Raw genomic sequence first — 17,992 nt, 5'->3', positions numbered from 1 at the left:
AATAGATCCGTTAACTCATCAATCCACTGCTAGGAGTTTACTGTAATTATGTACACAAAGGGGACCAAGTACACATGCGTATAATGATGAGGACGTCCACTCACGACTTGCTTCCTACACTCTGTGCCACTATGAAGCACCATAGGGGACTAACAGCTACCTCAGGGCGCACTGTGGAACCCACACAGCTGTCCACAGTGACACAGGCCTGCGTGGACTCATACGCGAGGATGTCAAAAGAGCATCATATAGAAAACGGGGAAGAACAGTGTGTAGACTGCCGTCCTTGTTCAATTTAAACATAGAAAGACATAAAACTGATATGCAGAGGCCCAAAATCCTTCTTATTAAGCACAAAAATCGCTTCTTACCCCAAACCTCATCCCCTTCCACCCATCTCTCTTGTCTTCATTTCACTACAGGATTCCGATTTCCAACCCCAACCTGCTCTGCCTCGACTTCTCCCAAGACCGCTGGTTAGGCAAAGCCTTCTTAGATGACACCGAAAGCACGCAGGACAAAAGAAAAAATGGGTAATTTGAACTTCATCAAAATTTAAAATTTTTACACTTCAAATGATACCCTCAAAAAAGTGAAAAGACAACCCAGAGAGTAGGAGAAAACATTGAAAACATTAACTATCACATATCTAAAAAGGGACTTGTATCTAGAATATATAAAGTGCTCTTACAACTCAATATAAAAAGATAAATAACCCAATTAAAAAGTAGGCAAAGAATCTCAATAAATTCTTTGCTAAAAAAGATATATAAATAGCCAACAAGATGCTGAACAATGTTAACCACTTACGGAAATTCCAAATCAAAACTAAATCAAATCAAAACCACAATGAGATACCATTCCACACCTACTAAGATGGCTACAATCAACAGACAGGTAACAATATGTGTTATCAAAGACATGGAGAAATTCAAACCCTCATACAACTGCTGGTATGAAAGTAAGATGGTGCAGCCCCTTTAAAAGTTTGGCAGCTCTGCAAAAAATGTTAGAAATAGTTATCGTTTATGACCCAGCAATTCCACTAGTAGACATATACCCAAAAGAAATGAAAACATACATTCATACAAAAACTTGAACATGAATATTCATAGCAGCATTACTCATTAAATAGCCTCAAAGTGGAAATGACCCAAATGTTCATTAAATGACAAATGGGTAAACCAAACACAGTATATCCATATAGTGGAATATTAATCCACAATAAAAAAGGAATGAAGTACTAACTAATACATGCTACAACAGGAATGAGCCTTGGAAACATTATGGTAAGTGAACAGAGCCAGTCAGAAAGACTACATATTTGGATGAAATGTCTAGAATAAGCGAATCCGTTGAGACACAAAGTAGATTATCAGTTGCCTAGCACTGGAGGGTGGGATGGGAGCGGATTGGGGGTGGCTGCTGATGGGTACAGAGTTTCTTTTTACGGAGTGATAAAATGTTCTAAAAATTTGACTGAGGCAACAGTTGTACAATTCTGTGCATATACTGAAAACCACTGAATTACACACCCTTTAAACAGGTGAACTGTATTGCATGTGAATCACATCTCAATCAAACTGTTTTTTAACAAAAGAACACGGAGGTTCAGAGGGTAACAGCAGGAGCAGTGGCCTCAAATCCCTAATAAAATGTTCTACTACACCACAGACTTCGATTTCAGAAAATGCTTGAAATAGTCTTTTATGTGTATCACTTGTAGGGACACATACTTGAGAGAGGTGGTAGGTCTCACCGTCACACCAATTTGGGATTTTAACTCTCTCTTGAGGAAGCCGACGATGTGCTAGCTAAATTCTATTTGTAGAAGGAGGCAAAAAAAAAAAAAAAAAAAAAAGACATCACTCCTCCTCTCTCCTGCAACAGATACAGCCAAATATATGAACTACCCTAAGGATGTGACAATTGTCAAGCTCAAAAGGCTTTTGTGGGTTTGTTGTTGTTGTTTAGGGAGATAGTTTTTTTGTTGTTGTTGTTCTAATTTTTACCATTTTACTTTTTCCAAAACCTCCCTCACATGTTCCTTGCGAAACTACCTATTTGCTGTGAAAACTACCTACTTGCTTCTAAAATGTCTGGGGAAGCCAAGGAGTAAGAAGTCAGCTAGCTTCCTCCAGACTCTGAGCTCTACGGAGGACCTACCCCTAGTCTCCTTTGTACCCCCAAAGCAGAAACCAAGCGCCCCAAACAGAGCTGATGCTCAATGAGTGCCCACTGCTGAACAAATGCGTACACATAAAGGATGCCCTTTCATGTGATTACCTTTTTTTACACAGAAAAAACGTGCATGTAAGTAGTGATAAAGCCATTCAGCTCTACATAACAGCTGCCAAGGATCAACATTTGTTCTTCTTTGATCCTTTCCCTTTGAAGACCCCTCCTCCTCTAAATGGGTGACTGGTCTTGCCCTCTCACCCCCTACTCTCCCAGGTTTGAATGAAGGGCTGCAAGGGAAATAAGTGTGATTCTGGCACTTGCGCCACCCTTTCTGCTAGTGGACTGCCCTGAGGAGACTGTTAATAAGGTACACGTTAACATTTAGGCAAGTTTGAGGGGTTTTTTCAGTTTCATGCCTCTGAGTTCCCAGTCTCACTGATTCCCCCAAAGTTGAAATACACTTTATATATGTACTTTCTCCGCCACTTAGTCAAGGCATCAGCCTTAAGGTGGAGTTAACGTGAACACTATGCGTTGTCCAGGGGCAGGACAACAGGACAAGCAGGCCTTTTCCAGGAAGGCTGGGTAGAACCTAAGGGTGTGGGCTGCAGAGCTCACATTCCCCTGACAACCACTGGGGCGCCAGGACGGGGTTCCAACTGAGTGAGCAAAGGCAGGAAAAGGCAGATCCTCTTAGGTATGCCAGGACTTCAAGATGTTACTGCTTAAAGCAGAAAAACAACATCAACACACACACCCCTGGACCAAACCCAGCCAACAAGCTACCTGTCCAAACTTCCTCCTCCCCACTCTCTAAAAAAACACCAAACAAAAACATTACCCAGGAACTAAGGATGGGGGGGGGGGAGGTTATTAATTGCTTTTTGTAAGAGATGGGGCACCAAGTACTATGTTGTTCTCGGGAGATAACCTTCTAACTCCCAAGATAGGTTCACTCTAAAATATAAGACTAAAGAATCAACTGGAGGGGCCGGCCCGGTGGCTCAGGCGGTTGGAGCTCCATGCTCCTAACTCGGAAGGCTGCCGGTTTAATTCCCACATGGGCCAGTGGGCTCAACCACAAGGCTGCCAGTTCAACTCCTTGAGTCCTGCAAGGGATGGTGGGCTCTGCCCCCTGCAACTAGAAACGGCAACTAGAAACGGCAACTAGACCTGGAGCTGAGCTGTGCCCTCCACAACTAAGACTGAAAGGACAACAACTTGACTTGGAAAAAATTCCTGAAAGCACACACTGTTCCCCAATAAAATCTTTAAAAAAAAAAAAAAAAAAAAAAGAATCAAGTGGAAAGCCACGTGCTAAACTGAAAAGACTTGTACCATGTTTCCCCGAAAATAAGACCTAACTGGAAAATAAGCCCTAGCATGATTTTTCAGGATGCCATCCCCCGAACATAAGCCCTAATGCATCTTTTAGAGCAAACATTAACATAAGACCTGGTCTTATTTTGGGGGAAATACAGTACTAAGAATAAAGGAAGTACTTCAAATTTCAAAAGCAGCACATTATGCTACTTTATTTTAAAAGAGAATCAAACTCTCTTCTCTGAAGGTCAAGATTACCAGGTAAGAGGGCGGGGCCCACTATTCAAGAAGTGTCTGCTCGCCAGGAAGCCAAAACCTCCCCAGAGAAGCAAATCTAACAATGAGTAAGTCCTCCCTTCTCACACAGGAGATGCCCGAGTTTTGGAACCACCTGGATTTGTTCGAGGTGACGTTTCCAATGGAGTAGACACCCTCTACCACAGACAGAAATCATAGAGGGCCCTCCCCACACGACTCCTCCTCCATCCATCCCCAAGGTATTGCAACATGAAGAGCAAGGGGAGAAAGAGCACGTGTACCCAGCTGGGCTCCTGTGCAGAGAGCTGAGATTTTGTAACTTCACTGTGTTGCTGCCAAACAACCATAATGTGCATCTCTTCAGAAATAATTACTGGAGAACTCAAAATACCAACTGCCTCTCTCACAAAGGAGCAACCGCCCACACAGAGCTGGGAAGCTGATGCAGGATAAAGAAAAAGGGGCCGCAAGAGAGGAGCCTCCAGACAGAGCAAAAGCAGCCAGTACACTGGGCACATGACATACCTCCACCAACACAGGGACCCTGGCTGAAGGCCATGCCACTTTCCTGCCTCTTCTGCTCCTCTACTCTAAGAAAAGGGGCAGCAGGAAGGGTGGGGAGACAGTGAATAGGCCCCGAAGGAAGAGAGTAATGAAAAAACTTTGCAGTCTTTGAAATTACACCCTTTGGTATAAACCTTTTTTTTTTTTTTAGAGTAGAAAAGGGCCTTAGGGTAACCAGCCTCCAAGATGGTTCCCAATGAGTCCCACCTCCTGGCAGTCACATTCTTGGACTGACCTGTGTAACCCAGAGGATACTGTGGAAATAAGTGGATTTCTCATCAGTCATTTGTTGTCACACAAGACAGTGCCACTTCCATCTTGCTCTTGGGTCACTCACTCTGTGGGCAGTTAGCCGCCAGGCTGGAGAGAGAGGCCCACCCCCATGGTGAACCGAGGCCTCCCACCAACAACACTAACTTGCCAGGTGTGAGTGGGCTGCCTGAGGACAGGACCCCTCGCCCCAGTCAGGCCTGCAGATGATGACACCCTCGCCAACACTGACTGTTCTCATAAGTAACCCTAAGCCAGGCCACCCAGTCAAGCTGCTCCCAAGTTCCAGACCGATGAAAGCTATGAGACAATAAATGTTTACTGCTTTAAACTGCTAATAAGTTTTGGAGCATCCTGGTATGCAGTAATAGGAAACTAATATAGGCCTCTTAGAAACATCTCTTCCCACCCCAGAATAGGTGCAGAGTCCCAGGAGGCTGCACAGCCGTTGTGCTCCTGCCTCTCCTCACCCACACATGACTCACAAGTGGAGAGGAAAGCAAAGCGATTACTCAATGTGTCCACTTCCTCTTTATTTCTCACTGATGAGCTGAAGCGAAGCATTAAGGAAGTAAAATATTTTCTATTCAACAGCACTGCTTACCCATTGATGCTTTTTTGTTTTTTGCTTCTGACTCTGTATCTGAATTGTGCTGTAAACTTCCAAATGTCTGATGTTCAAAATTCCTAAAATATATTTTATACTTCAAATATTATTAATGCCAAGTTATCAAATGTGGAAGATGTATCCCCTGCAGAATTAAAAAAATATATAGGTATCACTTAAAGGGATACTTAGGAACATGCTTTCCCCCATCACACTGTCTGGGCAACATTTAAGAACCTTTATTTCCTCTCGTAAGTCTTCTCTTCAGTCAGTGAAAAGAGAGAGTCACACATTCTCTGGGGAGAGAAGCTGTATAATATGTTCCAAAAAGCTCTGGATCTTCCATCTTAAAAACTGAATTTAAGACCCTGCTCTATTACAAGCAGTAAAGGCTCTGGCCTCAATTTTGCAATCTGTGGAATGGAAATCACGTGTCCTAGCTTATAGCATCATTGTTATAAAAATAAAATTAGACGCTGTACAGAAACAAAAAAAAATAAGGTACTTGCTTCCAATACATCCAACAAATACAGCTGAAACAGAAAGTTAGTGGTCTGCTGGGGGGAGTCTTGTAGTGGGAAAGCTGGAGATCAGTAATTTGTTATATTTCCAGCAATGACAAAGGAAAGAGGGTACCTGGAGAGTATTTGTATCTGCCAAGGGTAACTGTCAAATTACTTTTTTTTAAAATTTGTGAATTAATGAAATACTCCATCCACTTACTTATTCCCTTGAATTTGGCCATCATCAATCTACACCTGAGGATCCAATCATGTTTGTGTGAACTCAAAATTAGGTTCATGTACATGCAAAGGTGAAGTTGAGGTCTTGAACTTACAAGCAGGAATCCCTTTCTAGGCCCAAAGTTAACAGTTCTTGAACAACCTAGCAATCCTTATTTATCAACTCCTACTGAGAAGGCTGTTTCGGGTGCATCAACTCGGGTGCATCTCCGAGTTTAGGAGACTGTGACAAATGGTCACCACCAGGGTTTCCTATGAACAGTTTTAGTGGTCACTTGAAAAAGACACTAACTACTCTTTAATTGAAATATTTAAATGACTTTAGACCACACCCATTTGTAGGTGGAGCATTAAATAGTAGCAGCAATTTTAGAAGGGTCCCCCCACAACCCACACACATAAAAAATGCTTCTACCACCAGAAACTACCTGAGTAAGTTAGACTGCTTTATTCAATGCTCAGGTAAGCCCAAAACTGGGGACTGTAAGCTGGAAATGAATTTAATCATAGTATTTCTTAAAAAGGTTTTGAATTTATTATTTACCTTAGAAGAAAAATACAGCTTGACAGTTACTAAAATCTTTGCTTTTGGCAGGCAGACTTTGCCCCTGCGCCTTAGTTTTTTATTCAAACACTGTGCGGTTCCACACTCTCTGAGGTCTTTGCTAAAAACACTATACTTTTTCTTCAAGAAGACATTCTCTTGGGGTTGAGCACCATACAGAAGTAGCGGAGCTCCCTAAATGGCTCATTTACACGAGGTTAAATAGAGCAGCAAAGAAACATGGTTCTGATCCCACTTACTAACTAGCTCTACAAGAACGAAAAACATATGGGGTAAAAAATGGAATTGTATCATGTTGCTTAAGTTTTCAAGCCTTTGACATCTTACGATAATATAAAAAAATAGAATATAAAAATTTAAACTGTGTAACAGTCAATCATAAACAAAAATGAAAAATAAAATAAAAGTATTACCCTAGGATGTTGTCAAAGGAGCCACGTGGGTTGAACTGTTGGACTAGGTAACATTAAAAGTCCTTATTAGTCCCATTATTTCTAGGAAATTCGAGTAAAGCAATCCCTGTGGTAGGGGCAGGGAGAGGATGTTAAACTAAATCGCCAGGAGAATCATTCTCATAGATTTGACTGGCACACTTCAATGTGTACCTAATAAAAAGGTTTGCATAGCATTCACTCATACATCTAACCCAAAGCCTTAAAATGGAAAATCTGAGGCTTAGATTTTAATGAGATCTCCCTTTTAGTTCTTACATATGTACAGTCTAAAACATTCCAATAAATGTACCATCCCAATCATACAACATACGAGTATACCAACAATATGTCGTATCAACAGTCAAATTACAAATCTCAAATACCCAAAGTTACATTAAAAATACTTGCTGGGCAAAAGTTAAAAGTCTGTATGTTTGTACTTATAGTAAATAATCACAAAATTCTCTCCATTCTCCCCTAATTTCCTTTTGTCGTAACTCCTGAGATTTTTTGTCAGTTGAGAATCAGGTTCACTGACAGACCAATGACATCATTTCCGTTTTGCAAAAGAGACAACTAGCCAGCCCACAGCAGTCACTCGCTAAAGCCCTACCTGACTTAGAGCCTACAATAATGGCACTCAGCGCCCACAGTTCATTTGTCAATTAATCAGGTATAGCCTCACCATTTTTTTAAAAGCCATTATCCCAAACTACTTACACTTTGTATTTTTACCAAAATTGTCAATTGTGGATCTAAGTCAGCAAACTTTTCTGTCAGCAAGGCTTTTCTGGCCATTTATTTGGTCTCTGTTCCAAGTACTCAGCCTTGCTATTACAGTGTGAAAGCAGCCACAGACAACACCTAAATGAATGAGTGTGGCTGCCTTCCAACAAAAGTTTATCTATGGGCCCTAAAATTGAATCTCATATAATTTTCACACATCGCAGAATTTCTTTCAACCATTTAAAAATGTAAAAACGATTTTTAGCTCTCAGGCAGAACAATAATAGGCAACAGCAGGCGGCAAAGCCAGATTTGGTCTCTGCGCCATAGTTTGCTAATTCCAGATCAAGACTACCAAAATTGTGTCAACAAACAACTCTGCATTCTCCACAAGTCCTCCAGGAGTAAATATCTGTGGAGTGATCCTGTTTATCTCTTTCCTTCTATTCTGGAGGACTACAGTAGTCTTTGAAATACTTAGGTGTCTAATTAACACATCAAACAAGGTAGGTTTAAGTAGTTGTTCCCAGGGCCTATCATAAGTTCTGCATGACTTAAGATTCTTTCTCAAAGATTGGTAACAATCTGTAAGTAAAGGTGGGTGTGTGTAAGTGGGTGGGCCTCAAGTAGTAGAGGACGTCCACTGCAGCTTTTGTAGTCTAGACTAATGGACAAAACCACAGTCCATAAGCCTCCCCGCCCCAAAGAAAAAGGGCGGAATGAACTTGAGATTGTACCTCTTTCAAAAGTCCTTTCTTAGCAGGTAGTCTCCTCACTGATACATCACCCAGTAGAGAGAAAGAACAATAACAGCAGCAGCTTAAACACCCTTTGTGGGGAAAGGCAGACAAATAGCAAACACAGAACTACCAGAGCAAACACAGCCACCACTCTGGTATTTTTAAGAAAGCTCTTTGGCTATAGTTTTATTTTACCAGTTAGTCTGAAACCGGCTTCTATTTGTAGCTTAAAAAACAAAAACAAAAAACCCACAGCTTCATCCACTGTTTAATTTCTAAAATGGCATACAACCTTGTCTTTAAGAAGTTATTACAGAGTTCAGATACTGTAGGTCCCTAAAAAACTTCCAATAAGAGACAATTAACTTCAAAATAGATGTAAATGTTTCCCTGAGTTCAAAGAACTAGACGGAGGCTGGGGTGGGGGCCTGGGTATCGCACAGGGAGGGATAGAGCTCCCCCATTTGAGGGCCATTATGTACCAGGAAGCTAGAATCTTTTACATGTTAGCTCCAACCTGACTGCGTAACACGTAACTCATCACTCCAGCAGATACAGGCTTATATAATCTACACCTGCTGTTCCACCATGTCCTGGAACCACAGAAACATGAAAGACTAACTTTATCAGGAGCCAAATAACCAATGATTTTGTGAAAAGAGAGCCATCCAGGCCCAGAAATTAAACTTCAGCTGGAAATGTCTCTCCAGGAATTTTTGCCCACTGATTTCTTCCCTGATCAGACCTGTGCTTTGGTTGTATTTTTATGTTTACTGTGGATGTATGACAAGGCCATCTACAGGACTCTGGCCTAGCTCTAGAAGTTGGGCAGAAGGAACCCTAGAAGGCAGGATACTACCAGGTCAATGAGCAATCACGCTATTATATAAAGACCCTAAATTAAGAAATGTCCTAATACGCAATGATTGTTTCCTAGACTCTACACCACCACCACTACCACCGCCCCCGGTCCCCCTACCATATACATAGTCTGCAATCAGGAACTCCACAGAACTTTTCTGGTCCATGACTCTATAAAAGTTTTTCTCTAAAAGGAAAACTTTTAAAAAGAGTGAAAAAGAGAGTGTAGTTACCAAAACCAGTAATAATGAGTCACGGCACTGGAAGGACCAAACAATTGGGTCTCTATGGCTCTGGAGGCCTGGGCCATACAGGCCACTATTCAACTAGCAAAGAATCTGTCAGGATGAATCAGACTACGGGCTGACAGAATGGTGAGGAAGGGGCTGCCCAAGCTGACGGAAATTCAAAGAGGCTTTCAAATAGCTACTTAACAAATCTTGTGAGCTTTATTTAAACTTGGTGGGAAGGCTACAAAATAGTTTTTTCAAGCTTTTGAATCTCCCTTTCTGATCTGCCAATCTTGAGAGAAAAGGGAAGCTCTGAAAAACAAGTGGCAACTTCGGGCACTGAGAGTGCTACCAAGCACTCTCCAATCCACAAACGTGCCTGTTCCCAAATGGTCTCTGCCTAAAACAATGGTAAAAAGCAGCCCAGGGAGAGTGGAAGGTAGTCTCGATTCTCAGCAGGGGACGCGCAATATGGAGCTCACAATTTAAAGCAAAAGCAAATCACAGAAAGCTGGTATGTATTTCACCAATAATCCAGCTTCGTCGTGATGTAGAATCAGATCATAGAGAAACTGACTTCCCTAAGCAACCTGTGAAGAAGTTACCAAGCAATAAAATACAATAACCATTGGGGAAAAAGAAGTCATAATCAAATAAAAAACTAGGTAACTAGCTAACTGAAGGCTGGCTCTATCTGCCACTGCAAGGTGACAATGACATACACTGGAATAGAGAAAAACCATAAAAAGGACATCCATTCTAGAGTCCTTTTAAAAAGGAAGTCAAAGCACAATCCCTCTGCTCAAAGCCCTCTGTTGTGAGTTGAACTGAGTTCTCTCAAAAAGATATGCTGAAGTCCTAATGCCCCCCACCCACCTGTGAATGTGACCTTATTTGGAAATAGTATCTTGACAGATGTAATCAAGTTAAGGTGAGGTCATACTGGACTAGGGTGGTCCCTAAACCCAGCGACTGGTGTCCTTGTAAGAATGCCATGTGAAGACATAGAGATACACAGGGAGAAGATCGCTGTGTCAGGAAGGAGGCAGAGACTGAAGTTATGCTGCCACAAGCCAAGAAACACCAAGGCGTGCTGGCAACCCCAAGAAACAAGGAAGAATTCTTCCCTAGAACCTCTGGAGGGAGCATGGCCCTGTGGACACCTTGATTTTGGAGGTCTTTTCCAAAACTGTGACAGAATACATTTCTGTTGTTTTAAGTCACCCAGTTTGTGGTACTTCCTGAAGGTAGCCCTAGAAAGCTAACACATCCTCTAAAGGCTTCCTATCTCACTCAGAAAGAGAATCAATGCATCATTACAACATGATCCAGAAGTCCCCAACCTGGCTGACTTCAGCTCCTACTGCCCCCTGCCTATCACTCCACTCCAGCCACACGGGCCCCTTCACGGGTCCTCAAACACGCTGCTCCTTTCCCACCTCAGAGCCTCACTCTGAGGCAGACTGGTCCTGTCTCAGACCTTACAGATGCCATTCCTTCTGCTGGAAAGATTGTCTCCCCAAGAATCTGCAAGACTATTCCCTCCATCTTCCTTCAGGGCTCTGCTCAAGTCTCCTTATCAGGAAGGCTCCCCCTAATTACCCTTCAGCATCTCCTTTCCCCACCCCATACACCCTATACCTCCTTCCCCTGCTTTATTTTTCCCCATAATACTTAAGACAAGCAGACATATATATTTCGCTTAACCTTTAGAAGGTCCATCACCCTCCATAATGTTAGCTTGGTGAGAGCAGCACTTTTTCACCGCTAAATCACAGTGTACTCTTATTTACTGAATACATAAATGAATTCTATCAGGACAGGTGAAATTTTACTCAAAACTGGCTGTCTGACAAAAAAGATTTCTACTAATTAAGTGGAACAGCAGAAGCTTCTGTAGATGAAGGGCAAGCTCAAGGTTGGGCTCTGAGGGGCTAGGAGAGAATCTCTGGGCCAGGTTTTCTTAGGTAAACAGAGGGGCTCCCCACCATTTCTGCCTGGAAGACGGAGGGGAGAGGTAAGCAATTTTGAAACAGCCTCTTAAGACTCCTCCTTATCTTAAAAAAGTCAACTCTTACCTGTAATTTTTGTTTTCAGCCACACCCCTGCAGAGAGGGACTTAGCCCCAAAAATCTGTGAAGCCACATCTAAACACACCTCCACCACTGCATTCCTGCACACATTTTTCTTTTTTAGGGGCTGAGAGGAAGGGCCCAGCAGGAAGGTTTAATAATGATAATCTCATCCTGCAAATGTACAAACTACTTAGGAAAGAAAGCCTCTGACCACCACACTCCTAAAAAACAAACATACATTTCAAGTAAACCAGGAGCTTTAAAACAGCTCTTTTTCGGCAAGGAGGCAATCCAGACCTTTTTAAATGGCCCTAAGTTAACTGTTTTCCTTCCCCCGTTTACATTTTCAAAACTTCAAAACAAAAGGGGCAAAAAATGAAAGTTTTCTCTTACCTTGGGTTTTGACCCCATGTCCTGCTAATCCTACTGATGAATCGTAGGTTTCCTTGAGAGGTGATCTGATTGGCGTTTCAACTTCAGGGGTCTCAAAATTACCTTCAGAATCCGAGCTGCCAAGGGGGAAAAATGAGGAATTACCACTTTCAACGGTATTTCCGACACCCTTTATACTCTAGCTATCCGCAAATGCTAAAACGCAAAATTTTTGCCTAACTTTACAACCCACTGATCCTCAGCACTGACTGGCCTGTGAGCGATGCTACCAGTGTTCTAGCAGGGCTTCTGTCTGGCATCCTGTCTCCCTGAAATCTCCTCTATCCTCTGGAGCTTTTGCTCCAGCACCATTTATTTTGATGTCATCCTTCCCTCCGACACCCAAAAAAGGCGCTTTCCAACAGACTCCTTTTCTCACAAGAGCCCTTTCCCAGAGGCTTAAAAATGAAGGCTGCCCTCTCCCCCTAAAAACCTAAACCATGATGCCTTATTCTTTGGCAGGCCTCTACCTGTTTGGAACTCAACTCAGCTCGAGGCAGAGAATGCTGTCACCTGCTTTCCGCAATCACACGGTGACAGAGCAGAAGAGACCACCATTTCTCACCAGCTGCCAGGGGCCTGTCATCACGCGACCTTCTTTTACCATGACTGTATTTTAGGGACACAGAGCGACTTCCTCCCCACCGGGAGGGCCCCAAATTACACTGGGTGTCATCAATGACTCTGTGGTGTGTGTGTGTGTGTGTGTGTGTGTGTGTGTGTGTGCAGCGGGGGAGCCTGGGGGATTGAAGCTTATAGAAAGTGACTGAGGTAAACCGGGATGCGGAGAGACTGCAGATTCTGGGTTAGGTTCAGAAAGCTCATACTGAAACAGGGGGAAGAAAATACATAGGACGACAGAACATCCTGAACTTTTGAATGCACAGCGAGGACCTGGTTACAGGCAGGGACGCAGCATTGCCATGAATATGGTTACGCGGGTGGGCGACCACACACACGCACAGAATGAGCGCAGATGGATGGATGGCAGCACGTTTGCATCTCGGCAGGGATGCGTGTACTTGCCTGAAACTCAAGGATTTGGTCTCGGCTTGCGAGTCCTCCTCCTCAGGGTCGCCCTCCGGCCCTCCGGCCTCGTCCTCTCCGGCGCCCCCGCCGCGCACCGCGGACCACGTCCATTTCGCCCACTGCACGGGGGACAGGATCTGCCAAGGACTGAATGCCATGAGCGCGGCTCCTCCCGCTCCAGCTCCTAAGAGTAGGGGAAGGGGGAGAGCCTTTTTTCCCTTTCAAAATGGAGGGAACCGGTGACAGGCGCCTGTAAGCGTTTCCAGCGGAGGCGCGGATGTGGTTAAACGAGCACCGTCGGGGGCCCGGGTGGAAGCGCTTCCTCTCAGCCCGCAGGCTGTGCCGCTTCCTCCTGGTCCTCCTTCCCAAACGGTGCGGCCGCGGCGCCCCGGGAGCCGAGAGACTCCCGCCGGAAAGATGCCTCTCCTGGGGCCTCCTCGGGGCCCTGGTCCGTAGCGCCCGGCGGCACGGGGGCTCGGGGACTCCGGGTCTCGGGGACTCAGGGTCTCGGGCTCCAGGGTCCCGCTTCCCCGCTAGTGCGGCGCGCATCAGCTGCCGCGGGAGCCGCGCCCCAGGAGCCGCCCCCTCGGACTGTACTACTTAGCGGGCGCGCGGGGGGTGGCGGCGGCGCAGGGCCTTTGAAGTCTACGGCGCGCCCGCCGGATCCCCCCGCCCCGGCGCCACTCTGGTCGCGCCTGGACTGCGGGAAAGGGGCTTCCCGGCTGCGATTCTGGCAGCGGACGCTGGACCCTCGCATCCCCAACAGCTCCGTCAGTGTCAGGAGCAGGGAAGATCCATTTTTCTTGGTCCATGCACGCTGGGTTTTTCCTCCTTTCCTTTTTAATTTTTTCATCTAACCACTGTGATTTAATGGCGTTGGTGATATTGGATCACACAGAAGCCCCTTAATAATAAAAAAAACTTTGAGGCCGCTGTTGACTGGTGTTTTTCCCCCTCCCTGATATTGACAGCGTGGAATATTTCAGCCTGTTCACCTTCAACCCTATCACTCCCAAGACTTGGAAATCCCTTGTAGCAACGCTAGTACAAGAGTAGCCGAGGACTGGAATTTTAGAGGCTTTGACCCTCCTTAAACCGCACTCTTGGAGTCTTCTGTGGCCAGGTCTTGGGTAAAGGATGCTAAATTATCCTGTGAAATTATAGCCTGATCGGTTTCCCATTCTCCTTTTTGAGGCTTTCTTTTCATAACTTCCAAGTCTTTGATTTCTGATTTAGTTTACTGCTTCAGAAGTATGCCCACAGGCCTGGTGAAGGCAGCCTTCAAAATAACTCTCTTAATGCTTGAAGGCAGAGCTCTCGGATGTTCTTCATTGTCCATTTAGGGATTGTTCCGCAGAGTCACCAAAAAACGAAGTGAATCAGCTACCGCAAACAACAGGCTTAATGGTCTCCATGGCTGGATAAGGCGTTTCTTGTACTATTATAATTTCCCAGAGTTATGGTGAATCTGTGAAGTGGTTGCAGGTTCCTACAGAGAGACCAGCTCCAGAACTTAGGAACAAAGTCGTTGGCACGTTGATGAATCATGATTGTTTTACACATTCAGTAACAAAAACAAAAACAAAACTAGTGCAAGATAAGAGGAGGCATGTAGTCTCACCATAAGAGAAGGGCGGGGATTCGCCTGAAGTCTAGATGAAAGTGTTGGGGGTGTCAGGATGCTTACAGAATTCATCTAGCTCCTTCCCAGAGATAAACACAATTGTCATGACTGTTCTGGAAACTACGAAGATGTGAAGTAAGCAGGAGTCATTTTGTCTTAGGTCCACATGAAATATACCACAACACTATCCAACTGTATTTTTAGGTTTATGGTTCACCACATAAACCTTCAGATTATAAGCTTCCCCAGATTCCTATATTTAACACAAGTATTTTGTTGCCTGGAAATAATATTACCCAATGTAAATCAGTAACTGGCATATGTTAGGTCCTGTTCATTCTTCCTCTCTTGAATAGTTCTCGAATCTTTTCATTCCTCTGCATCACTATTTCTCACAGTTCTACCGTAAGTGTCTCCCAACTGGTTCTACCTCTGAGAGTTTTGTCACCTGGGGTCACCCCCACCTGGCTAATCTGTGACTTGTGCTCTATCTAGTCTTGCTGTTCCTGTCCCCCTTTATTCCCAGGCTTTGGTGTCCCAGACATAATCAGTAGAGAATTGGTTCTGAACCTTTCATATGTTCAAGAATCACCTGAGGTGCTTCTTCTTTAAAAACAAATTCAAACTGCGAGTAGGATCTGGAAATCTGTATTTTTACCAAGTGTCCTGGAGAGTTTTCTTCACAGGATAAATTTGGGAAACAAATTTAAACCAATTAATTGCTGCTTCCAGAACAAGCTCCCTTTGGCCTGCAGAGTTTTGCACATTCCTCTCCCCTGCCCCCACCTAAACTCCCAGACCTTGACTGCCTGAACTTCCTTATCACCCAGCTCAAGTACCTTCTCTGGGAAAGCAGGCTGATTTCTCCTTCCTTTCTACCATCTTTATACCCCAAACATCCACAGATACTTTTACTGTGACCCTTAGGTAGTTTTGAAAGGGGGCACTATTACGTTATACCAGGACATCAGGTATAAACCAGGACAACCCAGAGCTTGAGGTCACGCTACACTTAGCACACTATATATAATCTCTTTGTTTACTCATCTCTCCCTCTCCTGGACCCTAAGCTTCTGAATGGCAGGGACCACATCGTATTTATAATTCATTTTTGTTTCCTCAGAGATTAGGACAGGGCCACACACACAGTAGGTGTTCAATAAATATGCAAAAAGATGAATATTCTAGTTTACAAACAGACCTTATGAGTTTGGCTAGGGTGACATAAATTCCTAAAGCCTGACTCCTCCTGAAGAAATCGAGTTTTGAACCAGCATAGAACGGAACCCGGGACAAGTGATGACCTCAGTGAGATAAAGCCCGAAAACCAGAGAAGCAAATGCTCAGTTTCTGAAAAATCACCCCTCCGCAAACTCCTGGACATAATGTGAACAGTAATAAAGTAAGTAATTACTCAATAGCTTGACTTGATTTTATATTATATTATATTATATTATATTATATTATATTATATTATATATCATATCATATCATATCATATCATATCATATATCATATTATAATACCAGGTCTTATATTAGTTTTTGCTCCAAAAGACGCATTAGAGCTGATGGTCCAGCTATGTGTTATTTTTAGGGAAACACGGTATCTGGAGAACACTGGCCTTGGCTAAGGGGTGGCCCTACCCAGTTGCTGGTGTCCAGCGTTGCATCTAACAATTTTCCAAGAGAAACCAAAATCCTGGATTTCATTTTTTAAATCTTCCAATCTTTAAAGTTCTTACTAGTTTAAACTGTTTTAAACCTTGTGAAGGCCAGGACAGTACAAACAAAGCCATCTATCCGTGTGCCTGAATGGCCCATGGAGCCTGGATGGGCAGAGGGGCATCATCAGGCTTTTAGCAAATAACATCTCCAACTAGAAAGATCATTCTGGTAACAACCTGGGAGCTGTGAAACTGCTGTTTTCCTTGCTTCAAACTGCCCAGAGAAGGAGACAGCTTCTTCCAGAGGGTAAAAGAAGCAGAACTGGAATGAGAGTCCTCATCTTTCACTCCACTTGTTCAGTGCTGTAAGCAAGCCTCGCACAATGGCAACACTTTAAAATGGAAGGAAAAGAAAACCACTACTGCTAAGAAAATGGAGTTCCTGGCAGCCAGTGAAATAAAAAGGCATCTGTGTAGGAGACGATGTTGAGGGAGTGGAGGAGGCAAGGAGGGAGGGGAGGGTCAGGATGGCACAAAGGACTCAGAGAGATAAAGTAACCACTGAGAAACCAGAAAGGTCAGGCAGGCTGACAAAGCCGTCAACTTATCCGTATTTTCTAACAACTTAAGAATTTGATGAGCAAAAGATACATCTATTTCAACTAAGATTAAATGCCAGATTGATGACGTAACCAAAATGGCTGGGCAGCTCTGAAGGGCTTAGGAAAAGCACTGGCTCGTATGACATTGAAACAGCCAATGGCAGCGACGTTGAGATGCCTCAGTGGAACCTCAGTGGACCATCTCCCACTCCCCAACCCCTCTTTTTGAGAGCCATCCTGTTCACTGGAGGAGGTTTCCAAGACATGATGGGGAATTCCCTGCCTGTGGTTCAACATGATCATTGAAAATCTTCACCCCACTCACCAAGCTAAACACCCTCAGCCCTTAGCTTTTTGTTTCTCAACTATTTAAATGAAGGTCTTTATGATGTAGTGATAATAGTACCTTCTATTAATAAAGTTTCATCTGATCCTTATAATCATTCTTTCATGTAGCAGGACAGGTATTCTCATTCTCAATTTGCTGATAAGCTAACTGAACCAGAAAGGGTAACCACCTACCAGAAGTCCCACAGTTAATTAGTGCTAGAACTGAATCTAGAACACTCCTCTCCTACCTTTCAGTACCTTCTGCAACTGTATCAAACTGGAAGAAAGCAGAATGCCCTCTCAGCCACTCTGGAGCTTGTGATTTTATCAGCTAGATACTGCTCTCAATTTGTTGCTGCTGCTACAGTCCTGGCTTCCTGCTTACCTGACACCACCTGCAAAGTCAGAACTGAGTGGTAGCTGCACTATTTGGAGAACAGACAGTACAGCGCCCTCCAATGAAAAACAGCCATTGTTACCAGGAGGCCTGCTTTTCTGACCTACCTCAGTCTAACCAGGCAAGAGCATGCTGATGTCTGTACAAGGCAGCATTGCCAATAATGGCGTCTGACAACATTCAACTATTAACATTACAATCTCAACTTTACAAGATCTGATGTTATCTTTTACCTGTAGGCTATAATCACCTATAGAATCTTCCCTGCACTACCCAAACATACCCAAATCAGGGAATTTGTACTATGCATTCTCAATGTAAAATATATCATAAAG

General features: G+C 43.8%; 1 protein-coding gene across 25 annotated transcripts in view; it reads right to left on the bottom strand.

The window, feature by feature from the left end:
* TACC1 (transforming acidic coiled-coil containing protein 1) overlaps positions 1 to 17,992 on the bottom strand; it is a 96,984-nt gene that overhangs the window by 35,565 nt on the left and 43,427 nt on the right. For 9 of the 25 annotated variants that reach the window (XM_019748115.3, XM_019748116.3, XM_019748118.3 and 6 more), the window contains 2 exons: positions 13,036 to 13,222; positions 11,971 to 12,086 (listed from right to left, as the gene is read on the bottom strand). The exons of 1 other annotated variant lie outside the window; for it this stretch is intronic. In XM_019748115.3, the coding sequence (XP_019603674.3) occupies positions 11,971 to 12,086; positions 13,036 to 13,196 (277 nt within the window). In that variant the 5' untranslated portion in view covers positions 13,197 to 13,222. Of the gene's footprint in view, positions 1 to 11,970; positions 12,087 to 13,035; positions 14,499 to 17,992 lie in introns of those variants that run through there. 15 more of the 25 variants (XM_019748121.3, XM_074329620.2, XM_074329622.2 and 12 more) reach the window with 8 other exon arrangements.

Source organism: Rhinolophus sinicus, chromosome 16, assembly GCF_057876585.1.
Source record: "Rhinolophus sinicus isolate RSI-liver-muscle chromosome 16, RSI-T2T, whole genome shotgun sequence".
Lineage (NCBI taxonomy): Eukaryota > Metazoa > Chordata > Mammalia > Chiroptera > Rhinolophidae > Rhinolophus > Rhinolophus sinicus.
Note: the sequence above shows the minus strand (reverse complement) of the source record. Positions and strands in the feature narration are given on the sequence as shown.